Source organism: Gopherus evgoodei, chromosome 13 (genome assembly GCF_007399415.2).
Source record: "Gopherus evgoodei ecotype Sinaloan lineage chromosome 13, rGopEvg1_v1.p, whole genome shotgun sequence".
Classification (NCBI taxonomy): Eukaryota; Metazoa; Chordata; order Testudines; family Testudinidae; genus Gopherus; species Gopherus evgoodei.
This window is the reverse complement of record NC_044334.1, coordinates 9456639-9483979: the sequence shown is the minus strand read 5'-3', so window position 1 is coordinate 9483979 and position 27341 is coordinate 9456639. Positions and strand designations below refer to the sequence as shown.

Below are 27341 nucleotides of genomic sequence, written 5' to 3'. Positions count from 1 at the left end.
CTTCAAGGTGGATAAACTTTGCCTAAATTCCATTGCAACCCCTGGGGCTACTCACACGCATATTTATGATTCCAAAATAGGATACTGGGCAGGCCATTTGTCAGGAACCTGAAGGCTCCAATTAGTTCCATTGCATGCATTCTAATCGCATGTTGCTATTGGCAAAACACAAACACACACACACACACACACACACTCTCTCTCTCTCCCTTGCAGCTGTATTTTATCTGAGAGGTGAAACAGCCAGTGCTGCTTTGCTGAGTTCATGGGCAATAGAAAGATGCAGCTGACCTGCTCTGCACACACAAAGGAGAGGAAAGCCAGGCTCTGCATTGCAACCTGCCCACTGCCCTCCTCCATCCTTTCACTCCCTCTTCCCTCCCCTCCTATGTGTCACTCTATCCACGCCCCGCCTCCCTGTCGCCCCGCCCCCTGACCCTGCAGCTCTCGCGCGATCTGGGGTTGCGACCCCGGAAGTGTTTGTTTCTGGTGCCGCACGTGGGTGCCTGCGCGACCGGTGGCCTCTTCCCTGTCTCGGGCAGGGTCCCTGCTTCTGGTGCTGCCCGCCCGCCCGCCCCCGCCATGGGCAAAGCTCGCAAGCGGCACAACTGGAAGGCGCGGCTGCCGGGGGGCGACGGGGGACAGCAGGCGCCCGCCCTGGAGCTTGTGCAGCTGGAGCTGGGAGGTGAGTCCGGCGCCGTATGACCGCCCCGCGGAGAAGAGGGGCCGGAATGGGCGCCCCCCTGCACACTCGCCCCCTACCGAATAGGTAACTTCTTTGTACACTCACCCCTTCCTGAGTGGGTGCCCCTTGCACGCTCACATCTCCTTGTACACTCACTCTCCTTCCTGAATGGGTGACCCCTTTGCACACTAAGTCACTCCTGCTGAGCCCTAATGTCTCTCTTTTGGAAGAAAGTGAACTGGTTGGGAGGTTGAATTGACCCTCATCTTCAGCTGTCGTGGTTTTGAGATACATTGTCATTGATCGTGTGGGAAAACTTGCACTGTATTTGCTTGTGCTGTACCTGCCCTGATCTCAGATACAAGCCTATCAGTAAATCCAGGGTTACTTACTCTTTAGCAGCAACAAGAGGTGACAATAAATTGAGACCAAAGACAAGGTCGGTTTTAGACCCACGTGGTGGAGCTTTTGAGTGCTGCTAACTTGGTGTGTGGGCTTGGACAAGTCACCTAGCTTGTGTGTACCCCTTTCTTCATTATGAAAATAGAGGTAGTGCTTACTTCCCAAGGGAGGATTATTTGGTACAATGTTTTGATTATGAAAACTTAGCCTTTTTCACAGTGGCATTACTCAATAACAAGAAAAGACGGTTTTTTATCATGAAAGCAACCATAAGGAGAGGAGCATTGTTTTCCTGCACAGCAATCCTATTGGCTTTGTCAATAATGTAATCGTTGCTATTGCCATTTTATTTAAAAGCAGCGAGCTTTGCAATAAGCCTGTTAAAAATAAGCTATCTGAGGACTGTGACTGACCATAACTAACACTTTCAGATGAGGCAAAGCTGAAAGGAGTGGATGGAAGTAATGCCCTGGTCCTGCCAGGGAAAAAGACAAAGAAGAAAAAAGTAGCTTGTGTCCCACACCGAGAGAAGAAGCCCCTGAGCAAAAAACAGAGGAAAATATTGCAGAAAGTTTTAGAGCAGAAAGAGAAGAAAAATCAGGTAGGTTGCACCCCGGTCATAAGGCTCTGCCCAGCTGTTTAGTGTTAAAGAAAACTTTAAATGGGGCTGTTGTGAACAGGATTCCAAAGTGGCTTCCCTGGGAATATGAGCAAGGGTTTTATCCGTAGAATCATTTTATAGCATCTGCCTATCACCAGCTTGGGGGAGCAGAGGTGTATCTAGACACCTTATTGTGACCCAGTGCAATGTCAAGAACTGTGTAGACTGCCGCCTGCATTTCAGTGGGAGGTTGACACTGAAGCCTGCTGCCAGTTTAAGTTGGAACAGTGTTCACTATTTAACTGCTGCTTTTTTTGGTAAAAGTATACAGCTACCCGGGGACTGTTGGTACAGTGTGCTGCTATGGACAAAGTTTGAGTAGAGTCCTACCACTGACATCAGAATGCAGTGAGAGAGCAGGAGTGTAGATCTGGGAGCCTTGGGCTTCTGAGGTCTAGTCCTGCTTTGGGCAAGTCACTTAACCACTTTGAGCATCTAAGTAGGGATGATTCTTAAAAGTATTATTGTGAGGATTGGCTCATACTTGCAAAGTATTTTGAAGGTGAAAAATGTTATTTATAAATAAAAAGCATTGGGCATAGGTTACCTTTTTCAAGATGAATAGCAAAATAAAAGGCTCCAATACCCCAATTGTGCCAAAATGAGACAAAATTCCATCAATTAAAATGTGGAGAAATAAATAGGATGATGATCCTTGATCAGCCTTACTCATGGGGTCACTAGCAACACTTCAATAGTGTGTCTGTCTAACTTATGGTTTTTCCCAGCATGCAAATATAATATGGCTCTGTCCCGTAGTCCTTACTCAAGCTAAACTGCAGTTGACTTGGTAGCTGAGTAAGATAGAACTTGAAGTGAATCTTTTTTGCTGGTACAGCAGTTCTAACAGTGATTATATATTTTTTTCTGTAGCGAACTGAATTGCTAAGAAAGTTAAATGAGGTCCAGGTTTCTGAGATTGAAATGAAACTTCTGTATACCACTTCCAAGTTGGGTATTGGAGAACGCATGTACCAGACCAAACGGTAAACGTCCATCTATTGCTGCTGTTGCAACTCAGGCCTATTATTGCTTTCTCAGTCTCTGTGTTGCACATAGATTCCTTTTTTGCTTTAAATGGCTTCTTCGCCTAAGTTACTGTAAATATTACTTGATAGATTTGTAAATTATTTAAAGTAAGAATAGTTTGGTAGTTATGGTGAGGTAGAAAGAAAATGGGACTTATTACAGGTTCGTGTTCTTTGAGATGGTTTCCTTTTTGAGGGGCGAGGATCTGAAGTGTGAAAATGCTAGTTATATTGGGGGGAAATGCCGTAATGTGTACATACTCTGTTTTAGGACAGTACAAGAAGAAAGCACCACGTGTCCGGAGAAGATTAGTAGTATCAGCGGTGCAAATAAAAAAAGGCACAGACTAGATATGGAACTGGAGACTGAGGGGAAGACTGAATCCTCTGATAGCTCTGATGAGGATGAAGAGGAAGCGCATAAAGAAGCAATTGAAAAGACAGCCACTGACAGCTCTAACTCTGGAAAGGTGGAAGAATGCATTAAGAAGCCATTGAATAGTGATCAGGCTCTTCCTAGCATGCCAGCTCTTCAAAAAGCTTTTCATAAGCCATCATCCAAGCCTGCAGTTTTCATCCCAGTGGACCGGTCACCTGAGATACAGGTCAGTCTTTGTTAGTAATTCATCACAATGAGCATTCTTCAAGGAGCTGGAGTGACACTCTTCATTAGACTAATTCTTAACAAATACTTAAAGGGAGACTTGTGGGATTCACCTGCATCAGTCAGTAACATTGATAGCACTGCACACAATGCAGAGTGCATTCCCAGCATTGCTTTAAGTGTTACTGTTGCTGGTTAGACACACAGCTTTGAGCTTGGCAAGTGAATAAAGAAGGAAACTACTTTCAGTTTTGTTTCAAAACATCTGTATTTGTCACTAATTCTAAATATGTAACTTATTAATGATCTGAGATCTGAAACCCTTTGGTGTAATGAACTGAAAATCTTAATTGTTAAACTGGGTTTTATTCTCTGTTATGCTAAATGTAGTTTCAGATCGATTTAATTCTGCAGAAATTTGAAAGAGTCCACTTATCACTGAGCAGATATGATAGTGAGTTTGAAATGTGGTTAAACTCAAGTGAATCTTAGATGACTGTATTGAATTTAATAAATCAGAGCACTGGTTTAGTTTCATGCTTGAGTAACCAGCTATGTTTTGAGAAGTCAGGAAGAAATATTTTGCTGATCCTAGTTCCTGGTTGGCCTGGCAGTGTTTTACCCTACATTTTATAACTTTTCAAGCCATGAGGAAGGCGGTGTGTTACCAAAATATCCTAGATATGAGGGATCTATATCCACCTCTGCTCCTACATGTATTGGACTGTATGTGAAAGTATCATTCATGACTTTTGGAATGGGAAATCCATGATGGGGTGAATCTTTTAGACTTTTCATACAGCTTTTTTTTTTTAACTGAGCTTGACCCATTAAAAAGCCAAGCAGAAACAGGGATCAAGACACACAAACTGAAAATAAAGTTTCTGTTTTGTTTTCAATAGGAAGCGAGGCTAAAGCTTCCTATCCTCGCTGAAGAACAAGTTATCATGGAAGCTATTAACGAGAATCCTGTTGTCATCATATGCGGAGAAACCGGGAGTGGTAAAACCACTCAAGTGCCTCAGTTTCTGTATGAAGCAGGCTATGCCAGGTGGGATTCTGTTCTTTTATACTGAAAATTGGTGCGAATATATATATAAGTTCCATCCCTTTCTGGTTTTGGAATGTTGTCTCTGCTTAAGACTCCTGTGTTAGTGCTGTTACCTCTATGAGCAGCACTAGTGCCTACCTCAGATGGAGGTGAAATGAACTTGAAGAAGAAAAATCTGTGGGCTGTCCTTAGTTTGCACAAAAGTCCCTCAAGATTATTTATTTTAGAGCTTTTAAACTGCTACCTTGTTTTAAACATCACTGTTTTATTTTTCACAGTAGGACTGTAGTACTTGTCACTAACCTTGAAGGTAGGTTAGCTAAGGGGGAAAGCTGGTGGGTTCATCTCTCCAAGATACTCCACATGTTCCTTGCAAAATTAAAATAAACACCATTCTATATGGTGAAAAACCATCTGTGGCTTGTCCGGAGCTACTGTCGCTTGTACAGGTTTAGGCAGCGCAGTTTAAATGCTGCCTGCCTTCTGCAGCTCAGTCTCATTCAGTTGCAATAAACATTCTGCTTCTGCAATATTCCTTCTTCAGCCCAGGCTTCTTCCCCAAAGGACCCAGTTTAGTAGGGATTACCTGGTCCTCCCAACAATAAAGGAGAACCTGCATGTGTGCTAAGACAAGCCCAAAACCCACTTGGAGGAATTCCTCTTGTCCTGTTTCCTAGGTTTGTCTGTAAAAAGCTTTCCTCCTCTATCCTAGTTCCGATGGCATCATTGGAATCACAGAGCCTCGACGTGTAGCTGCAGTGTCGATGTCTCATCGGGTCGCTAAGGAAATGAATGTTTCACACAGGTAAGGGCCAAAAGATATGGGGCTAACCAGGAAAGTCAAAAGCAACAGAACCTAGCCCCCTCTTAGTATGAATCTTCTGCTGCATGGGAGAGGTTGGAGGGATGTTATCTTGGGGTCGGATTAGCTGCAGCCTGTTCTGCTGGCCTTTCCAGAGAGGAACCGTAGGAAGTTTTAAATGAACTCAGCTCTGTTGCTCTCTAGAAAGACCGATGGTGGTCTTGGTCTTAACAAGCCCTCATGGTTCCCGTTGGAGAGTCAGTGGATTGTTGAGGAGGTGGGGAAGGAGACGTGGCTGTGCTGTGTGTAGGGGAGAGCAGGTGTGTCATAACAATGGGCTAGTTAAAAATAAAGCTATTCTGTATCCTGCTTTCTTAGAAGGAAAGATTCATATATAAGGCAGTAGAATTCTGTATTTGCTGGAGTCTGGGAAGTGGAGGCTCAGGCAATCTGTGGTCTTCCATGCACCTTATGCTGTGGTACCAAGTCATAGCTGAATTGGGCTGAAGACAGCATTACAACCTGAACTCTGACTTTCCTTCCTTTCCTAGCTTTTTACATTTGGTCTAAAATGCTCTTTTTTTTTTAAGTGTGTGGCTTTGTTTGTGCAATAATGATGTATTTTCTCTACAGGGTAGTTTCGTATCAAATACGTTATGAAGGAAACGTTACAGATGAAACCAAAATCAAGTTCATGACGGATGGTGTGCTACTGAAAGAAATTCAGAAGGTAAATTACCTTCTGCAATGAAAAAACAGGAGGCATTTAATGTCTCTAGAGAAATTCCATGCATTCCTGCTAGGACTTGCCATGAGTGCAAGCGTTCCTTCCTGAAACAAAACCTCTTTCAGCAGTTGTATTTTTGGCGACTAAGTGTCTATGATTATTCTTTTTATGCTTGTTGGAGGTACAATTCTTGTTTCAGCTGCTGTATTGACTTTCATAGGAATAGGTGTTGGGATTTCTTCATCGCATTCTCCAGATTGAGAATGGTCCAGGGATTAGAGTACCAGCTTACATCTTGGGAAACCTGGGTGCAAGCCCCTGTTCTGCCACTTGCTTCCTATGTAACCTTGGGCAAGTCACTTAGACTGTGAGCTATGGCTAGACTAAGACTGTGCCTTCGTTTCCCATCTGTAAAATGGGCATATTAGCACTTTCCTACCTCACATAGGTGTTAGGAGAACAAATGATCCCTAATTTGGACCACCAGCCTTTCCTCTTCCCCAATGAAGCACACCCAATTTTAAGACCATCCATTTCAGTACACAAAAGATTCTGATGTGCTCAGATAGGACAGTAGTGGGAGAGTCATATAAACCTAGATAGATTCAAAGTGATGACTAAGATGACTGACCCAACCTTAACATAGAGAGAGACCCGGTTGAGCTTTGACTTGATGTGATGAGATGACTCAGCTTCCTTCTTTATTTCTAGGACTTCTTGCTTTTGAAGTACACAGTGATCATTATTGATGAGGCCCATGAAAGAAGTGTGTATACCGATATCCTGATTGGTCTCCTGTCTCGCATCGTGCCACTTCGTGGAAAAGTAAGAAAAGCAGAGGTGGTTGCGCATCTTAGCGGGAGCAGATATGGGTCAAAAATGGGTAACAGAAATGATCAAATGCATGGAAAGGAGAGAGTGGAAAAATTAGGACTCCTCTGCTTGGAGATGAGATGAATAAAAAGGAATATTAGGAAGCTAGATTAAATAAAGAATAGCAAAGAAAAGAGCCCCCTTTGTCTTTTCTTATATTACAAGAACTGGGGGGATGTTCCATGAAACTGACAGGTGAAACACTTAAACACTGATAAAAAGGAGACAAATTATTACACAGTACCCATTTAACCTGCATAACTCACTGCCACAAGACATCAAATCCAAGAACTGAGGAGGATTTAAAATTAGACATTTATTCAGAAAGTAAGGACATTCACCCTTACGTTTGGATGTAAACCCTCATCCTTCAAGGTATAAGACAACGATTAGGAAAAGACTTCCTCTAGGAGAATCTTACACCTACTGTACACCATGTTTTTTGTAAAGGAAAATTATGCCTCACTAATATACTAGAATTCTTTGAGGCAGTCAACAAGCATGTGGACAAGGGGGATCCAGTGGATATAGTGTACTTAGATTTTCAGGAAGCCTTTGGTAAGGTCCCTGACCCAAGGCTCTTAAGCAAAGTTAAGCGGTCATAGGATAAGAGGGAAGGTTCTCTCACAGACTGGTTACTGGTTAAAAGATAGGAAACAAAGGGTAGGCATAAATGGTCAGTTTTCAGATTGGATAGAGGTAAATAGTGGTGTCCCCCAGGGGTCTGTACTGGGACCAGTCCTATTCAATATATTCATAAATGATCTGGACAAAGGGGTAAACAGTGAGGTAGCAAAATTTGCAGATGATACAAAATTACTCAAGATAGTTAAGTCCCAAGCAGACTGCAAAGGGCTACAAAAGGATCTCACGAAACTGGGTGACTGGGCAACAAAATGTCAGATGAAATTCAATGCTGATAAATGCAAAGTAATGCACATTGAAAAACAATCCCAACTATGTATATAAAATGATGGGGTCTAAATTAGCTGTTGCCACTCAAGAAAGAAATCTTGGCGTCATTGTGGATAGTTCTCTGAGAAAATCTAGTCAGTGTGCAGCGGCAGTCAAAAAAGCTAACAATGTTGGGAATCATTAGGAAAGGGATAGATAATAAAGACAGAAAATATCATATTGCCTCTATATAGATCCATGGTACACCCACAGCTTGAATGCTGTGTGCAGATGTGGTCGCCCCATCTCAAAAAAGACATAGTGGAAAAGGTTCAGAAAAGGGAAACAAAAATGATTAGGGGTATGGAACGGCTGCCATATGAGGAGAGATTAATAAAACTGGGACTTTTCATCTTGGAAAAGAGACGACTAAGGGAGGATATGACAGAGGTCTATAAAATCATGACTAGTGTGGAGAAAGTAAATAAGGAAGTGTTATTTACTCCTCATAACACAAGAACTAGGGGGTCACCAAATGAAATTAATAAGCAGCAGGTTTAAAACAAACAAAAGGAAGTATTTTTTCACATAATGCACAGTCAACCCGTGGAACTCATTGCCAGAGGATGTTGTGAAGGCCAAGACTATAACAGGGTTCAAAAAAGCACTAGATAAGTTCATGGAGGATAGGTCCATCAATGGCTATTAGCCAGGATGGGGACGGATGGTTTCCCTAGCTTTTGTTTGCCAGAAGCTGGGAATGGGCGACCGGGTGGATCACTTGATGATTACCTGTTCTGTTCATTCCCACTGGGGCAGCTGGCTTTGGCCACTATCAGAAGACGAGATGCTAGGCTAAATGGACCTTTGATCTGACCCAGTATGGCTGTTCTTATGTACCTTGAAATATCCGGTACTGGCCACTGTTGGAAACAGGGATGCTGGAGTAAGTGGACCACTTGGCTAATTTAGCATGACAATTCCTAGGTGTTTGTTTTTATTGTACCTGTGCAGACATGCAGCAGGAGGTTCAGTGCCTTGCTTAAGGCTGGCCTCTTGGTGAGACTGTGGCAGAGTCAGGATTGCCAATAGGATTTTTGTCCGTCTAAGGACCACAGTATTTGGCTTTCTCTCTGTACTATCCTGTGGCTTTATATTGCACTTCATGCCTTCAGACTGTGAGGGCTTTGGGGCAGAAGCTTATATTTGGTATCTGTTACAGCAGCGCACATGCATGTGTGTAGTGTTACATAACTGATTACAAGTGGCTAGACTGCAGCGTAACGCTGCATATTTGCATTTCCACAGAAAGGGCAGCCTATGAAGCTAATCATTATGTCTGCCACCCTTCGTGTTGAAGACTTCACTGATAACAAGAAACTCTTTCCTGCTGTTCCTCCTGCTATACAGGTAACGTTCATCCTAGTGGGGTCTGACTCTGTTTTCCTTTATAAATCTGGATGCTTACAGAGGCATTTTTCCTTTTGCTGCCTGTTATTTACAGTCCTCTCAGCCAGCATTGCAGTCATTTCAGCAATGGCGCTGCAGGCAATTGTCCTGCTTGTAATTTGTTTTGAACTATGTATTTTACGGCTTCTCTTGCTAAGAATTCCAGCTCCCACTGAAGAAAGTGGTCTCAAAACACTGACAGTTACAGTTTAGAAAATGATCCAAGTGGAGTTCTACTTTTCATAGAGTGGAATCTCTCTCTCTCTCAGATTTTGACAGTAATTTTTAAAAAGCCTTTTGGATTCTAAGTAGCTCTCTTGAGTCTTTGATTCTACTGACTTGTCATCAGTTTGTGTGGTAAGAACAGGAGAAATGCCTGCTATTTTTGGTAACCTACAAAATGTTGGCTCGGCCAAAGCAGTTAACACAGCTGTTTGCCTGTGCATTGCCAATGCACAGAAGGTGAAAGGCACCGGGAAGTCAGATTAGCACCTTCATTCTTACTTTGAAATGTTAAGTCTCTTTAATGTTAATTTAGTGCTATTTGTGTTTAGCAGGAGTGCAAGATGTTTGCAATTTTTCTGTTTGTTGCACTAAATGTTACAGCTAGTTTTCTGTGGGTAGCAAGCTAGATAATAAGGAATCGTAAGCCCTTGATTGTTTAGAAAGTTATACTGGAAAGAGAGGGCTCCATTCAAAGTGGTATTACTTTACGTTCAGTCAACCAGAATCATTGGAAAGGTCTTCGTAGTATGAAAAATACTGTTATACCCTAGAGCAATAGCCAAACAAATTGGTTGTAGTGAGCTTCCCGTCTTCGGGGTCTCAAACTAACAATATGTTAGACACTGGGGCTTCAGATAGAACACTTATCAAAGCAATGCTGGACTGGATTACCTCCCATGTAGTCTCATTCTCTTTATTTTTTTAGGATAATTTGCTGCATTCATTTTCAGAGGGTCAAAACAGTAAAAATGAGCTTAAATACAGAGAAGAAATATCATGGTTTTTAAGAAACTGGGCTATTTTAAAACAAATGCATAAGCTAGTTCTGTGGAGTGTGGTGAAATATCTGTTTAACTGTGTGAAAGGGCACATTGTCAAGGCTTTTAATGAGCTTTCTGATTCCCCCTGAACCACAGTACGTAAAACCCACTTCTCCTGTAATCGTAAAATGAGGCTCGTTTTCTGTTGGATTCCTTTCTAGGTAGATGCAAGGCAATTCCCTGTGACTGTTCATTTTAATAAGAGAACGCCAGTGGATGACTACAATGGGGAATGTTTCAGAAAAGTCTGTAAAATCCACCGAATGTTACCAGCAGGTAAGACTGCTGCAGACAACTCCTCAGCATCTCAAATTCTTTACACTTAAAATGTTTGCCAGAAGGGTCTAAGTGGTTTCAGGGACTAAACGTTTTTTATTAAAACAACAACAAAACAACTCATAAAAACCAGCAGCACTGTCTCCTGTACTTTATTCCTTGCAAGGGATGTTGTTGGAGAATAAGCCTGTACTTAATATGCTGTGGTATTCTGCATGATTTCTCACATGTGTTAGTAACGCGTGACCCACTTCACAATTCCTTATATTCCACAGTTGTGATATATTTGACATTGTCCTCTCTTAAGAGTGAGTGCTAGTTCTGTGATTTCCCTTTGAAACGACCTGTCTTTTGATTTATGCTGACCTGTTCTGTTGCAGGAGGGATTTTGGTGTTCTTAACAGGCCAAGCAGAAGTACACTTGCTCTGTAGAAGACTAAGAAAAGCCTTTCCATTCCGAAAAAATAAAACTGAAGGTAACTCCAGGGACTAAAAGGCTGCTAACTTTTAACTGTTACATCGTATGGAGATGCTAGTTTGCCTTTAAGGTTTTAAGCAATGAGTGTTCCAGAAATAAACTTGGGAAAAGACCTATTGAGACATCCTGATGACTCAGCTTCAGCTTTGAGAAAACAGATCTTTCTGTGTTGTGTGTGATTTCCCCCTCCTTAACTCCCTTGGGGTCCACTGCATTTCACCACTGTTTCAGCCTTGTATTGATTACAGGAGCTTGCAAGGAATGGTGCTGTTTCCTAAAATGGAAGATCGCTTTCACATCCTTTCCTGTTGCAGCAAGCTAATCCTCTGCTTCAGAGTCCTCCTCAAAATGCATCACTTCAGAGCAATCTGCCAGCCCTCACCCACTGATGTGATCTCTTAACATAACAAAAATGCTGGAGGCCCTCTCAACCACTTGATCACTAGCTATTATTTTCTTTGACATCTTGAATGAAGAGCTCTTTAGAGCAATGTTAAGCTCTGCTCTGCAGAGTCATCTTTCAGCACTCTGATAATCCCACATGCTTCTTCATAGGAGGTGAAGAGAAGGAAGAATCAGTCGAAGAAACCAGGAAATTTAAGAAATCCAAACAGAAGAAAACTATGGTAATATCTTTTAAACTTGAAAGGAACTGGCACTCGTGTCAGTGGATAATTGTTGCAAAAGAGCAGGAATCTAGATTACCCATTGACCCGAAAAAGAAGTTCAGTTTTGGCTTTCGTTTTGTATAGCTCAGGAAAACAGAATGTTTTCAAACAGATTTTAAAAAAAAAAATACTTTGGTCCGATTTGTAAGCGACTTGCAATTGAGTGGCTGTCCCTTAAGTAAATAATTCCATCCCACTTTGCTGTAGATTTGTAACTGCTGCCTTAAGTGGTTGGTTGAGAGGCTTGAATGCACCCCTGGGCACTACAAGGAGGGGAGATGAATTTCCACTATTAAGCACTGATAAATTAGCACTTCAGTGGAAGGAACTCTGGACTTCGTGGGTTCAGGATTCCTTTGTGAGGAAAACTGGTGTTTGGCTGCTGACCGTATAAGTGATGTGAACTTCATTGCCAACAGATCATTAAATTATTAAAATATTGCTCTCTGATTTTAGACGCTGATGGGTAAAATTGCCTGAAGGAAGGTTGTGGGGAAGGGAGGAACCTGATGTACAAAACATCATTTCTACACAACACGTCCTTAAAAACATTTAACCTGCTTGTCTTTCCTGATTCCCCTCAGTTACGGATGCTGATTGAATGTTCCTGCCATGTAGTACGAATGAACCCATTTAGGGCCCAATCCCCCATGCATCTTGAGATCAGTGGAAGTTCAGGATTAGGACCCTAGAGTTGCATTTATTACCCGCTTCCAAAAGCTTTTAATGACCATTTGCACAACTGCTAATATTAAATCTAGAAAGGCTTTTAATGGTTCCCCTTTTTGTCGCTTCTAGCCACTACCCAAAATCGATCTGAACAGTTACTCCGTTTTGCCAGTGGACGAAGGTGATGAGGATAGAGAAGCTGAAATGGATGATGACGAGGATGCTGTGGGCTCTGACATGGACCTAGACTTGGGGGATGATGGACTAGAGGAAGGTTTGATACTTTGAAATGAAAACCACACATGTAAAACAAACCTCACTTACCAATACGTGAAGCTGTTACTGGGCACCTGTCCTGTTTGCTTTGTTTCTAAACTGGTGTGTGACTACTTTAGGCTGTGTAGTGTAAACCATTATTTATAAAGCGGGGGTTTCTCATTGCAGGGTTTCTGATGGCAATTTTAAAAGAAGCAAAATCTGATTCTTTTCGTGTTGAAATGTGTATAAAAGTTTAGTTTGTCAGGACGCTGTTGGGAATGAAACGTCCAGTGTTTGGTTGCAATGTTTTTAAGAATGCCATTTTGTTTCTCTACAGGCAAGAAGTCTGATTCTTCCCTTCCACTCTACGTGCTCCCACTCTACTCGTTACTAGCTCCAGAAAAGCAAGCCAAGGTAAAGGATTATTTGCACAGAAATAAGTGACTGTTCTCAGTACCTGACTTTAGAACGTATACAGCAGCTCTTGATTTGTGTGCTAAAATTAGCATCTTGACATAGCCTGCAGTGGGCAGACCAGCGGGAGATTCAGGTAGGGGAGAGAACAGGCCTCTGCTGACCTGTGTGCTCAGTTCACCCACCAGGACACATGATGTGAGGCCACGCTCATTGTGATCGCTTCTGTCTTTCTAGCTCGGGGTGGCCAACCTGTGGCTCTGGAGCACATGCGGCTCTTCAGAAGTTAATATGTGGCTCCTTGTATAGACACTGACTCTGGGGCTGGAGCTACAGGCGCCAACTTTCCAGTGTGTCGGGGGGTGCTCACTGCTCAACTCCTGGCTCTGCCACAGGCCCTGCTCCCACTCCGCCCCTTCCCTGAGCCTGCCGTGCCCTCGTTCCTCCCCCTCCCGAGCCTCCTGCACACCACGAAACAGCTGATCGGGGGCGGGGGGAGAGGTGATCGGTGGGGCTGCCAGTGGGTGGGAGGTGCTGGGAGCAGGGTGGGGGAAGCTGATGAGGGGCTGCTGACGTATTACTGTTGCTCTTTGGCAACATACATTGGTAAATCTGTCTCCTTCTCAGGCTCTTGGCCACTCAATTCTAGCTTATCTGAGTTGACATCACTAACTTGCTTTATGGGCAATGCGGTTCATATGCCAAACTGTGTTTGCTGCAGGTGTTCCGACCTCCTCCTCTTGGAACAAGACTGTGCGTTGTCGCAACCAACGTGGCTGAGACATCTCTCACTATCCCCAGCATTAAATACGTGGTTGACTGTGGGAAAGTCAAGAAACGCTTCTATGACAAAGTTACTGGGGTTTCATCTTTCAGAGTCACCTGGACGTCTCAAGCATCTGCAAACCAGCGGGCAGGACGAGCTGGCCGCACGGAGCCAGGGCACTGTTACAGGTTAGCCAGTTCCCTCTCCGTAGGCTTCTCGCAAAGGAGGGGTCAGGGTCTGAAAACCATTCTCTGTTTGTTGGGCAGCCAAAGGAAAGGAAAATGCCAACACTTGCCACTGTGTATCAGACAGCTCCCCTGGGTCTCATTTCATGCACTTCACTTGTTTAGAATGCACCTCTCTCAAGGCAGTGAAGCACCATTTAGTAAAACAGCCCAAAGACAGAACCGTTAAAATGATCCAAATGGAACTGCCCAGCCCAAAGACAGCCCTAGATAATCTTAGCAAAGAGGGAAAGGATTGCAGGATATTAACTCCTGGATGCCTTCCTGAAAATCCCTTGTCTCACCACTGTCTTTGCAACAAAGGAGATCTGGATGGGACTCTAGGGCCAGCTAGAGTTTTGAGAAGAAGTCAAGATTTCCTAACTGCAGCATTGCTAGTTGCCTCTGGCTCAAGGAATGAGACTTCAGTGGAAGGAACTACACCAGAATGACTAGTGGGGCACTGCAGAGCATTAGCTGCTAAGCTAGCCCACTAACTTGGCTTAATCTTTTATCACAGCATAGTCAGATGTTCTGTTAAGTTTTATTTAACTGAAATAGATGAAGCGTGATCGTTTCCACAAGCTACCTAGTACAACAGGTTGACTGTGAGACCTCATCTAGTGGATGAAAATGCAGGGCAATGAGGGACAGATACACTGAGCTGCTTGCTTGTGCTGGCTTAATTTGTACCACTGTGATTTTAGAAATATCTGTGAACACATTTTATGTCAGGTTCCCATTTAATGATGCTGTCTTACTGCTTTGTGCATGAAGATGAATTGATTTCTCTTGTGTGGTATTTTAGATGTAAATGTGATTAAGATGCTTTAAAATCTGAAGATTAAACCTTTAAAAATTCACTTGTTTTTAGTGCAAAGTGATGTTAAAAACAAAAAGAAACTTTATTTGCTTTTGTTTTCATCTGTGTGACCTATATGTTGTGGGTTCAGATTTCATATCCGTCTCTAACCAACACGGCTCTTTCGTTAGGCTCTATTCATCTGCAGTTTTCAGTGACTTTGAGAAATTTTCTCCTCCGGAAATTACAAGGCGACCTGTGGAAGACTTGATTCTACAGATGAAAGCATTAAACATTGAAAAGGTGAGCTGAAAAGCCGGCTTTACATTCTAGCACTCTTTCAGTGTCTTCTGGGAGCCAGACATAAGCATAAATTGCCGCTCTGCTGCCTGTTGGTGTGAGGATACGTAGTGTCTTGTATCATAGATGGGGGGCAGGGAGGTGCTATGTTGTAGTCCCAGGGCTTGGTTTGCATTGGCTCTGATCTTGCAATGCATTGCATCAGACCTCCTCAATAGGCTTAACAACCTCATCTCCACTTGTGCATGCACTGTGCTTTTTCATTAACAGTCTCATGAAAACAGCCAGTACAGACCTGGGATTTTAAAAATGGGGCGAGGAAAATAATGAAATCTATTGTTCCTTAAAAGAACTGAGGTTATGTTCATACAAAAGGAGCAATAAAGCCTACATGTCCATTGTTTGTCTATGTTAACTTCACAGGTGTCCTCTCAGCCTCTCAACTTCCCTATGAGGGGCAATATCTCCATTTTACAGAGGGGTGCTCTGAAACACACAGGCTAAGGGCTTACTTTTCAGAGGGCTGCTACTGAGTCCCCCCAAACTCTCATTGCCTTAAATTGGGAGTTCTGGGTACTCAGCCAGGGCTGGCTCCAGCTTTTTTGCCACCCCAAGTGGCGAAGGGAAAAAAAAAACAAAAAACCTTTGAGCTGCCGCCGAAGTGGAAGAGAGGGAGTGAAGGGCCGCTGTCGAATTGTCGCTGAAGACCCGGAAATGACGCCCCTTTCTATTGGCCACCCCAGGCACCTGCTTCCTTCGCTGGTGCCTGGAACCGGCCCTGTACTCAGCACTTCAGAAAAGGCCTTTAAGCGGCTTGTCCAAGGCCATACTTTGATTCAGTCACAGTCAAGAATAAAACCCCGGATTCCTGATGCCTAATTGCGTGCTCTAGCCACTCCCTTCCAAGTGTCTGCTTGTGCTGGGAGTTCTCCTAAATATATTGCCTCTGTTGGCTTTTGGAACCAAAGAAGACTTGTCTCAGATAAACAACAACCGAACTTTACTGTTCAGTGTCAGTTATACATTCGTTTCTTCCTGTGTTCCTAGGTGATCAACTTCCCTTTTCCAACCCCACCTCCAACAGAGGCACTTGCAGCTGCTGAAGAGTTACTGATAGCGCTTGGAGCCCTGAAGGAGCCACTCAAGACAGGAAGGTAGGGTGCCTGAGGTCTCCTACAAGTTTTTTCACTGTGATGACTTACTGAGGATTGTAGCAGTGGCTGGAAGCAGCAACAGGGGTGGTGTTTTTCCTACATCATCTTTTACGTGATGGTGAGACAGAGCTTTGCCAGTTTCCCTTCTGTGCTAGTTCTCTGATAATCTCCCCTTGGTATCAATGCTGTAGCAGGTTTGTCAGCTAGGCTGCTTCCCAGAATCCTTTGCACTTCCTAGTCTGTAATAAACTGATGATTTAAACCAGCCAAGCTGAGACTGATTCAGACTTTAATGGCTTGGTTTTTGCTCCTCCTTCCTTGGATTTTTACTGCACCTTGAATCGCGACAGCTCTTGAAGCACTGTGCAGATGGGGAGCATTTCATGCACCACTGAAATCTTGGTTAATAATGTTCAGAGGCCTTTCCAGGCCTTGTAGTGTCTGTGCCAATAAATTCTAGGGACCCAATAGCTCCCCTTGGCTACCCCACACGCTTGCAGCAAAATAAGTCAGTTTTAATTCACCTTTTTTGTTGTTTTGCTGTGAGTTTCTGCGTGGCCACTCTTACTCTGGAATAAGTGCCCTGTTTTGATATTCAGCGAAATCAGTAAAAATATCAGTTTCTGCTACATCAAAATGGGACACTTTTATTCTGAAATGAAGGTTTGCATGCGGACTTGCTATGAAATAACAAAAGGGGTGAATTAAAACCGATGCTGTTCCTTTGCTGTGAAATTGGGTAAATCAGCCCATAGTGACCATTTCAAATGCAGCCCACGCTTCTAGGGACCAGAAATTGTCACCATGTGATTCTTGTTCTGCGAAATGGGGTTTTCAGCCTAACTCCTGCTGCCTTCCCACACTTGCTCACACCCTGAGAGTCCCAGGACTGAGAATGAGCCCTCCTGACACTTGGAGGTGGTCCCTCCAGGGCAGGGCAGGGCAGAAGCAGTGTTGGGAAGACAGGAATTCAGGCTGAATTTGGAGTCATTCATCACTACTAAAGTCACGTGTGCAATCAGAGAGAGAGAAGTGCAAATGTGCAATAAACAGCTGGCGAGTCAAAGTCTATAGAAAAAGCTTGTGTGAAATGCGGGAAATGCTGTTATCACTTGACTTGGTTTCTGCCCCTTCCAGGCTGAAAGAGCTGCAGATAGCAAAGCTGAGCAGCCCAATTAGTCCCTTGGGCATAACCATGGCGTCCTTTCCTGTGGCCCCACGCTATGCTAAGATGCTTGCTTTAAGTAAACAGCATGACTGCCTGCCGTATGCCATTACCATAGTGTCGGCAATGACCGTTCGAGAGTTCTTTGAGGAGTTTGAGAGGTGAGTGGCTTAAGCTGGAGTAAAAATAGGTTCCCTTAGCACCAGATACCATTTAAAGAGTGCCTAGGTATTGCTTTCTGGAATCCCAGCCAAAGCTGGAGAGACCAGCTGGACAGGGAAATATTTGTTTTAACCCCTTATACAGCAACTCTAATGGTTACCCCATGAAACTAGTGCCTGTGGCGCTAAGCATGAAGGTGGCAGTGAAGTATCATTGACTGACCTCTGTATTCTGTGCTTGGTGGCATTAATTAAAACTATAGCCTTGTAGATACCTATAGACCTTTTCTCCCCATTTCTAACATTTGTCTTGTGATTGCACTGTGGAAGAGTTACAGATAAGACTAAAATGCAGCCCATGTATAGCTGACATCAGTGGTCATTCTGCCAGTAGCCTAAAGTTGGAAAGCTATAGGGGAGATCAGAGCAGAGGCAGGATATTCTGTTAATCATGACCAGCGTGCTGGCTGTCTGATCCCCAGCACTAATCATTTAGCTTTTTCAAACCTCTCACTCGGAATTGTTTTGCCATTCAGTCTCATTTGCTGGATGGGGAATTGGGTCCATATGTAGGCAGGGGCATGGTGGTGAGTCTGAGTGTCTAGTCCCATGACTTCCTCAATGCCCTGTTCAGACATACACCTCTCGGATAGGCTGCAGTACTGGCCCGACCAGCAGCAGTGTCCCATATCCTTTGTTGTAGCTTCTAAATAACTCCCGGGGATGGCGTGCCAGGCTTGGAATTCACGCTCCATTCTCCCATGTGGTAGAACAACCACTGGAGTGTTGAGGCAGCACTTAATTCTCCTAGTCACCCAGTTTTATCTATTTTGGATCAGCCTGAGATAACGAACTGACTGATTCCCTGGGTTTTCTTTTTATCTTCCAGTTTCATACAGGCTTTTGGTTACCAATTGTATGTCAGTCTGTCTGGTGTTTAGTGATACTGGAAGGGACGATACAGATTTGCTTTGACATGGCTGATGGTGCTTGCTAGAAAACTTTAAAATGTATTGATTGTGCTTTTGGTTTAGACCTGCTGTAAGTGAAGAAGAGACGGAGAAGCTCAAGGGGAAGAAAGCAAGAGTTATACAGATGCGAAGGATCTGGGCTGGACAAGGGCCTTTTCAAAAGCTAGGAGACCTCATGGTGATGTTAGGTATCTATTGCCTGTGACTTGAACATACTGTTTCTTGCGGGGAGGTGGTTAATGTCAATCATTGTAATCAGATATACAAAGCTAAAGGATTCATAGTGCCGTAGCAAAGGGAAATGCTGTATAAGGAGGGCTACGTGCTGTTCATAGAAGTTGAGTCCTGTAGTCCACCTCTTGCTGCTGGAAGATGGTGTTCTGTATTATGTTCATCAGTGCATTCTCCAGCCTAGTTCCAGCCAGTGAGCAAACCTGAATAGATGGAAACTATGGGATTCGCTACCCTGCTGGTGGAAAATGTTCTGAGACCTAATCAGTTTCACCTTTGGGAAGCTAGTTGGCTGTTTTGTTTTGTTTTGTTAAAGCTCTTTTTGTTCTTTCCCTGCTGAATAAAGATTCTCTTCCAGGAGCTGTGGGGGCCTGTGAATATGCAGGGTGTACTCCTAAATTCTGTGAAGCAAATGGGCTGCGATACAAAGCGATGCTGGAAATCAGGCGCTTACGGGGGCAGCTGACAACAGCAGGTAAAAGTTTAGCAGCAGATAACTCAGTCGCAGGCTTGGGCTTTCTTTGCTCAGCACGCTGCAGCCTTTTATGCTGCCAGCAGTGTAGCCCATGCTCCATGGCTCACCACAGTGGTATTTTTCATAAACCCAATGTAACGAGAGGCTAAGTCTCCATGGCAAATACCCTTGGCTTTAGAGAGTATCTACCTATCATCAGGTAGTGGTATATTAACTGAGATCCTCTAGTTGCACCCTTTTCTTTCCAACTTTGTCAGAATCTTAACACTCACGGTCTTCCTCAGTGAATTCAGTCTGCCCCGATGCTGGCCTCTTCGTTGATCCAAAAATGAAGCCTCCCACAGAGACCCAGGTGACCTATTTGAGACAGATAGTGTTGGCGGGGTTAGGGGATCATATTGCCCGAAGGATCCAGGCGGAGGAGCTTCTGGATGAGAAATGGAAAAATGCCTACAAGGTAAAGATGAGTGGCATGGCTCAGTTTGACCATCGCCCTCCTCCTGTAACTCTGATCTAGAAATAAGAGTTCTATGCAGAGCATGGTCTAGTGGCCCAAACGCAGGACTGGGGCTCTGTTCCCAGCCCTGCTCCAGTGTCACTACAGGAAGTTAACTCTTCCATGCTGCAGATACCCCACTCCTAGTCTGGGGTGATTACTTTCTATGGTGTCTTGTCAAGATTTTGGGAAGTGTAATGAATGGTGATTTGCAAAGCGCTGTGAGGTCCCTAGAAGGAAGGTGATGCAGAAAACGAGGGTGTTACCAAAAATCTCCATCGCTTAGACAACATGGTAAATTGGTGAAGGATTTAAACTAGGTGCTGTGAAGGAACTGGATTGCTAATCATCACGGTCTCCTTCCATGCTACCATTCATCCCGAGCCCTTCGTGCTTTCTTTAAGACTCCTCTGCTGGATGACCCTGTCTTTATCCACCCAAATTCTGTCCTCTTCAAACAACTCCCAGAGTTCGTGGTGTATCAAGAGATTGTTGAAACTACTCAAATGTACATGAAAGGTAAGATTGGGTAAGATGGCTCAGCTCCTCCTCCCTCTTCAGATCTATCCAGCAGTTCACTATGGAATCAGAAGAGTATTTCACTTGCTCGCAGCACATGTCCCGCCTGCCCTTTGGTGCAGGCCAGGAGTGTGGGGATCGGTAGATGGCAGGTCTAATTTCTCATTGACTTATCCCCAGGACCAAGGAGCCCTGTGCAGCTGGAAACACCCTCCAGAGCTGCCAGCCCTTGGTGGATCTGGGCCTCCCCGTGGCAGCCATGGAAGTTGCTGCTGATTTCCTTCTTGCTTCACAATATCCTAGACCACCTCCCTCTGGCTCCTTGTGATCTTTCCCCTCCTAGGTGCAGAGTTGGATTGGCTTAGGAAAACTACATCCAGATGCACGTTGCATTCTCTCCGACAACTTGGGTGGTTCTCCTCCCATCCCCAATTGACTGTCCTAAGCAGGGAGAAAGACTTTCAAGGGAGTCAGGTAGTCAGAAGAGGAGCTGGAGCCCCATGGCTGGCAGCTGCTTTCCAGAGACCAGCCAAAAAGAAATGGGCTTGATCAAGTCAGATTGTGCTTCCCCTCCCACCCAACAAAATGGTGCGGGGCAGGAGAGAGGCTTGGGCTCTGGAACGAGGGCTTAGAGTCTCTCCAGCTCTCCTTGACTCTAGGTCAAACAAAACTGTGCTGGAATCCATGGGGATACTTTCAAATGGACCCTGAGGCAACCCGTCTGAGGAGCTCCCCTCCAGTGAGTGCGAATTTCACTGAACATTACCCCTGCTTAAACAGTACTGAACAGGTTGTTCTGAAGGCAAAGATGCTTTATTTGGTAGTATGTTTTTCCATTCTGAAGGTGTTTCTGCCATTGAATCTGAGTGGATCCCAGTCCTGCTACCTCCGTACTGTCACTTTGGGAAACCTTTGGAAAATCCTCCTCCATTTTATTGCCCTGAAACAGGCAGAATAAGATGCCACAGACCAAGTGTTTTCTGTAAGTTTCTTGAAGCATTGCATGTTGGAATGTAGCTCTGATGTATATTACATTCCCCTGAAAACTGCTGTCTGGTGCCCTACTGGCTGTAAGGCCATGGAATAAAAACTCTTTATGTCCAAAAGGACTGAGCCCTGCTAGTCATCAATGTTATACATGCCTTGAGATGGCTTATGTATCTCCACTGGGTTCTCCAGAGTTAGCACAGAGCTGCTAGCGTACTAACCTCTAGGCGCTGGTATTGCAGTGATGTGTGTCACATCCTGTCCTATACCTGAGGACTTCTAATGTCACTGTTCCTAGCTGTGCATTTCTCTAAATGCCTGCAATGTCTCTTTGTGTTCTTCAGTCTTACACTGATGAAACAATCCACACTGAGAATTAAATAGAAGACCTAATATGACCTGTCTTTCCAGATCGAGTAGGCTGGCAGCTTCCAGCAGTGGAGGTAGATTACCCAGAGGGTATTGATCGCTACAAATACTTTGCCAAATTTTTACTTGAAGGAGAAGTAAGTGTATTACAACTTGCATGGTTTCCCTGTATATTTTAGAGCCTCCTCTTACTTTATGGCAAGCGTCTAACGAATGCTAATATTTATTTTAGATCATTAAACAGCTGGGCTCTTATAAGCGTTGTTTGCTGTCCAGTCCGCTCACAATGCTGAAGACATGGTCCAAGTAAGTTGTTAAAACAGTCAACTAAACAGGTGTCATGCACCCAGCAGTGGTGTTAATCACCTTGAGCCTTCTTAAAAGAGAGGGGCTTCCAAACTGAGAAGAGTGCAAGATATTTACCTCAATTGTTAAGCGGAGAGAGAAGGAAAATTGTCTTAGCAAACCTAAGGCCAGTGGCCTTTATCAAGCAAAACTAGTGAACTGTAAGGATTTACACATGTGAGTTAGTTACTCTGGCTTCAGTGGGATTATTGGTGCCAGTAAAATTACTTGTGTGTAACTATTCGCAGGATCAGTCCCTGGGATTCTGTACTTAATTTTCTTCACAGTTTAGCCAGCTAAACCGTTTTCAGTTGTCTAACAAAACAGAAGTTCCAAAGAGGTTTTGCCTTTTGTGGTAATGACATTGTAGCAGTACAGTAATTTAGGGCCCTACCAAATTAATTTCCTTGAAAAACGTGTCACAGAACATGAAATCTGGTATTTTGTGTGCTTTTACCCTATACTATACATATTTCATGGGAGAGACCAGTGTTTCTCAAATTGGGGGTCCTGAACCAAAAGGGGGTTGCAGGGTTATTTTTGGGGGGCAGGATCACAGTATTGCCACCCTTACTTCTGCGCTGTCTTCAGAGCTGGGCAGCCAGAGAGTGGTGGCTTCTGACTGAGGGACCAGCTCTGCCCGTAGCAGCATAGAAGTAAGGGTGGCAATACCATACCATGCCATCCTGACTTCTCCGCTCCTGCTAACGGTGGCTCTGCCTTCAGAGCTGGGCTCCAAGCCAGCAGCACAGCTCTCCAGCTGCCTAGCTCTGAAGGCAGAACTTCTGAAGTAAAAGCAACTCGCTCTGCAATAACTTTGCAACCCCACCCACAACTGCTTTTTGGATCAGGATCCCTACAATTACAACACTGTGAATTTTCAGATTTAAATAGCTGAAATCATGACATTTACAATTTTTAAAATCCTATGACTGTGAAATTGACCAAAATGGACCATGAAGTTCATTGATAGGCCCTATCAATGAACTTCATGGTCCATTTTGGTCAATTTTGGTCAATCAGCACCCCCCCCCAACACATCTTTCAAGATCCCCGGAATCTACACATGATGTGGTGTACCTCATCCAGTGCACTAAATGCCCCAATAAGAACTGCATGGGTGACTATCACAACACTCAAATGAGCTCACACAGGAAAAAGATAAGACAGAAACACCCTATTACCTGTGGGCGAACACTTTTCACAAACAATCACTCCATATCTGACCTATCAGACCTCATTCTGAAGGAACCCTGCATATTTTCAAAAGACGAACCTGGGAGCTTACATTCGTAACTTTTTGCTAGATACTAAAAATCAGTCTTAATAAAAACACTGGATTTATGACTCATTCCAACAATCTGGAACCCACTCACCCCCTTTTTATCCTATGACTACAGGGGTGTTAACAGCCCACTTCACCTTAAGTTAAACTCCCTGTTCAATCTTGTATTTAGCTGTGACACTCTGAGGACCTGTCCAAGCCCCAAAGAAGAGCTCTGTGTAGCTCGAAAGTTTGTGTCCTTCTCACCAACAGTTTATCCTATAAAAGATATTGCCTCACCCACCTTGTCTCTCTAATATCCTAGGACCAACATGGCTACAGCAACCTTGCATACAACAGTGGTAGATTTCTTGTTGGGGCTGTCCCTTTAGTCATGGGTTACATGTTTTATGTCTACATCTAATCTCTAATCAGTATTGTTATAAAACAAATGCAGAACACTAGACTGAAAGCACTAAAGTAGAGACGCAGCCATAATTTAGTTAAATAAATGAACGTAGCTCACATCTATATTTGATCCCCTTTCATTTTCAAATTCACTCAGGCTTCAGCCCCGGACAGAAATCCTGCTGAAGGCTCTCGTTTCAGAAAGTGCTGATAGTTGTGATGCTTTGCTGGCTGCATGGAAAAAAAATCCCAAATGTAAGTGTTTAGTTTGCTGGGTGGTGACGATGAACCATTCCAGCATAGGGTTCTTACCTGATTTCAAGCAGAGCTGGTCTTTTGAACTTTAACTGAAGGAACAGACAATACCCTACCAGTGAAAACAGCAATCATTTTCAGTGTCTTTCTCATTAGGGTAGTTCATGTTGTGGTTTTGGTCTTCCAGTAGGCCTGGAAGAGTTATGAGAGTTCATAAACTGTCATCCTCCAGAAATGAATATTTGAAAAGGTTTGGGGATTTTTTGTAATACAGTTGTCTGGATTTGTACATAATTAGGATTTGTAGCAGCTCTGTTACAAAGTGACCATGTTATAGGAAGACTTCTGTGCCACTTAAATTTATTTTTCACAATATTAAGCATACCAAATAATCTGACCTTTATACCAGATGCTGCAAGGGGTAAACTGGACAGTCTCTACAGAAAAGGATAAATGGACATACATCAGATATTAGGAATGGCAATATACAAAAACCTGTAGGAGAACACTTCAACCTCCCTGGCCACACTATAGCAGATCTTAAGGTGGCCACTATAGCAGATCTTAAGGTGGCCATCCTGCAGCAAAAAAACTTCAGGACCAGACTTCAAAGAGAAACTGCTGAGCTTCAGTTCATCTGCAAATTTGACACTATCAGCTCAGGATTAAACAAAGACTGTGAATGGCCTGCCAACTACAAAACCAGTTTCTCCTCCCTTGGTTTTCACAGCTCAACTGCTAGAACAGGGGCCCATCCTCCCTGATAGAACTAACCTCGTTATCTTTAGCTTGCTTGCATATATATACCTGCCCCTGGAAATTTCCACTACATGCATCCGATGAAGTGGGTATTCACCCACGAAAGCTCATGCTCCAAAACGTCTGTTAGTCTATAAGGTGCCACAGGATTCTTTGCTGCTTTTACAGATCCAGACTAACACGGCTACCCCGCTGATATTTGCAAGGGGTAAAAAATCCTTCCCTAGTAGGATTCCCAGAATTAACTTAAACAGTAACTCTTGCATTCTTGTTCATACTTTTAGATCATTAAAACACTTTAAAAGTGTTACCAGTCGGACAAGTATTTCTCCCATTTTTACAGGTGGGGAAGCTCAGACAGAGGTTAGTGGCCCGTGTAAGGTCACAGAGAAAGCTTTGAGTAGTTCCTAGTTTCCAGTCCTGTACCTCTCTATGTACTCCTGTTCACTCTTAAACCCCAGGCCTTATCTTTTAATCCTGGGAATAGTCCTATCTAAGTTAATGGTACTACACACATGTATAAGTACTGTGTTGGATCAGGGCCTTAATTTGGATTTAATGATGATTTGTCTTTGTCACAAAAAAGCAGAGATGCCCCAACACTTCAGCTGTACTTTTTCTCAAGGAGAAACGTTCTCTCTCAAGTTTGTGGCCCTGAACACTGAGATTTCTTCTGGGATGAATGTGTGGAAAGGAGTTTCTTCTTTGGTCTTTCCTGGGAAGACACAGTGCAACAGAGAAATTGAAATAATCCAGCCTTCCATTATTATTTTTTTCCCCCCCACTGGTTGTAAGCAGAATCCAGTTATTTTACAGACTCTCTTGAAAGCATGATGAAACTGACCCAGTTGTTAGAGCCCTGCCTTCTAGTAGACCCTGTTCTGTTCTGCTGTTGGCTATTTTTTATTTGTGGACAGATTCTTATCTTTCTGTTTCAGACTTGCTGTCTGCATATTGCCAGTGGATCCCCGAAGTTATGCATGATGACATAGCCAAATGCTGGCCACCTGTGACATTGTGAATTGTCAGGGATTATCTGTAGACGGGAAAATCTTATCTCACAGACATGTCCAGAACTCCCTTTTTCTAGGAAGACTCAGAAGCAAAAAGAAAGTCCATATTTTGGTGGGGAGAGACTGATTTACTAATGGAGGACATCTGACCAGCTGTTTTTGCTAGGGTGTTTTGTAATATTTATTATTTCTTGGATAACTTTATCCATTGTATTTAATTGATTTTTCTTAAAAGCTTCTTTTTAGACTATATTAGTCAATTGGACTACAGCAGAGGGGTAGAGTACTTGACTTGAGCAAGTAAAGGGGTTTGTATGTGACTGTGGTACACTGTAGCTTAAAAAAACAAAAACTCTCTAGTGTTCCTGGTCATCCAGAATGAACGCCTCATATGCACACCTGAAGTTCAAGACACAAATGCATATGTAGCCCCTTCATGTTCCAGTATTCCTTTTGTCATTTGAATTCACCATAGAACCAGGATAGCCATAAACCTCACACCTTCAAGACACTTTTTCTTTCTTCCTTTTTTTATTTTAATTCCTTTCCTGTCTCATCACTTTCTCCAACTGTTTTTTTCTGCAACCTCCCTCTGCAATCAGCCTGCCTGGGTCTAGCCCCAGTGGGGAAAGAATTCCAAGACGACTGACCTGCTAGACAACACGCTGTGTCTTGCCAAAAATCCAGTTGGTGCTGGTCAGATTTCATGTGGTCGGCAAATGCTGTATGGTTATTTGTGTTGTCAATTTGTACCGTGCAAAACTCCTTTTGAAAAGTAATAGGGGGAGGGAGATGTGAGAGCTGCTTTAAATTATTTTACAGAAATAATCTTTAATATAAAAAGTGAGCCTGACTAAAACGTCATAAAAAGGTATCTCGATTTCCTTGCCTAGGCAAGTCAGCATCCCACACTAAACCAGAGATGTATTGAAATGTGGACAAAGCTGATGCAGCTTTGTTTGGGTCTGACTGTTCAGTGTGCATCTCTAGAAATGTGGTGAGCTATTGTGTATAACATAGGTGGGTTTTTTATCCTTCATAGAGACCATGGATCTGCCGTTTATTGAAATATGGCCATAAACAGCTATTTGAAACTGTTTATACATTGTAAAAAATGTAAACATTGTTTATATTTTGGAAGGGGATTTTGTGAATTAAAACTTGTCTATTTCTTTTATATCTGCTGGCTAATTTTTTCCTGTTTGTAGCAGGTTTGCAGAGTGCTAGACATGTCCCTATTAGGGATGTAAATACCATTTTAAAAGTTAACCGTTTAAACTATTAAAGATATTTTGTTTAAATGATTACCCAATTTAAGCTGGTGGGGCTGGGCCCATTCCAACTGGCCTGGGGTCGGTGGGCTGGCTGGCGCATGGGTGGATGGTTAAGGCAGGTTAACCAGTAAGACTAATGCTTACTGGTTAACATTTTTCATCCCTAGTCCTTATGATGCACACTAGCAAAGCAGGATACAAATCATGGTTAATCCTAATGAGTCCCTTCATTAATACCGCCAAAGTCAAATCAAATGGTCCCTAAGGAAATTAAACTGGATAAAGATATCAAACTCTGGATTTTCTTAAGTGTTTTTTATATAAACATTGAACTACAAATCGGGGGGAAGCTGCTGCTGCTATAGATCAGGATGGCAGCTGATCTGTTGGTCTGTGTTTAAAACCATTGAACACTGCT

At 43.4% G+C, this 27341-nt stretch overlaps 1 protein-coding gene across 2 annotated transcripts; it reads left to right on the top strand.

Moving 5' to 3' along the window:
* Positions 1–498: 498 nt before the first annotated feature.
* On the top strand, positions 499–26828 carry DHX37 (DEAH-box helicase 37). Of its 2 annotated transcripts, XM_030582409.1 has the most exons (27): positions 499–685; positions 1519–1688; positions 2622–2734; positions 3048–3381; positions 4283–4431; positions 5144–5236; positions 5867–5963; positions 6672–6785; positions 9036–9137; positions 10384–10498; positions 10879–10974; positions 11532–11602; positions 12443–12587; positions 12909–12985; positions 13707–13939; positions 14969–15080; positions 16125–16231; positions 17369–17557; positions 18592–18716; positions 19118–19234; positions 19519–19691; positions 20135–20249; positions 21094–21231; positions 21648–21742; positions 21838–21911; positions 23780–23877; positions 25575–26828. In XM_030582409.1, exons 1-27 carry the CDS (start codon positions 583–585, stop codon positions 25655–25657), a joined length of 3438 nt encoding a protein of 1145 aa, XP_030438269.1. In that variant the 5' UTR covers positions 499–582; the 3' UTR covers positions 25658–26828. The 2 variants fall into 2 exon arrangements, 1 of the variants encoding a protein (XP_030438269.1); XR_004002914.1 differs by lacking the exons at positions 21648–21742; positions 21838–21911; positions 23780–23877; positions 25575–26828 and having other exon boundaries at positions 20135–20988; positions 21094–21178.
* The last annotated feature ends 513 nt before the right edge of the window (positions 26829–27341 follow it).

Bases quoted from the DNA above. Each gene is read 5' to 3' on its own strand.
- DHX37 (XM_030582409.1), top strand. From the start codon at position 583: ATGGGCAAAGCTCGCAAGCGGCACAACTGGAAGGCGCGGCTGCCGGGG. The intron at 5,964-6,671 runs GTAAATTACCTT...CTTTATTTCTAG, and splicing joins TACTGAAAGAAATTCAGAAG to GACTTCTTGCTTTTGAAGTA. The intron at 19,235-19,518 runs GTAAAAGTTTAG...GGTCTTCCTCAG, and splicing joins GGGGCAGCTGACAACAGCAG to TGAATTCAGTCTGCCCCGAT.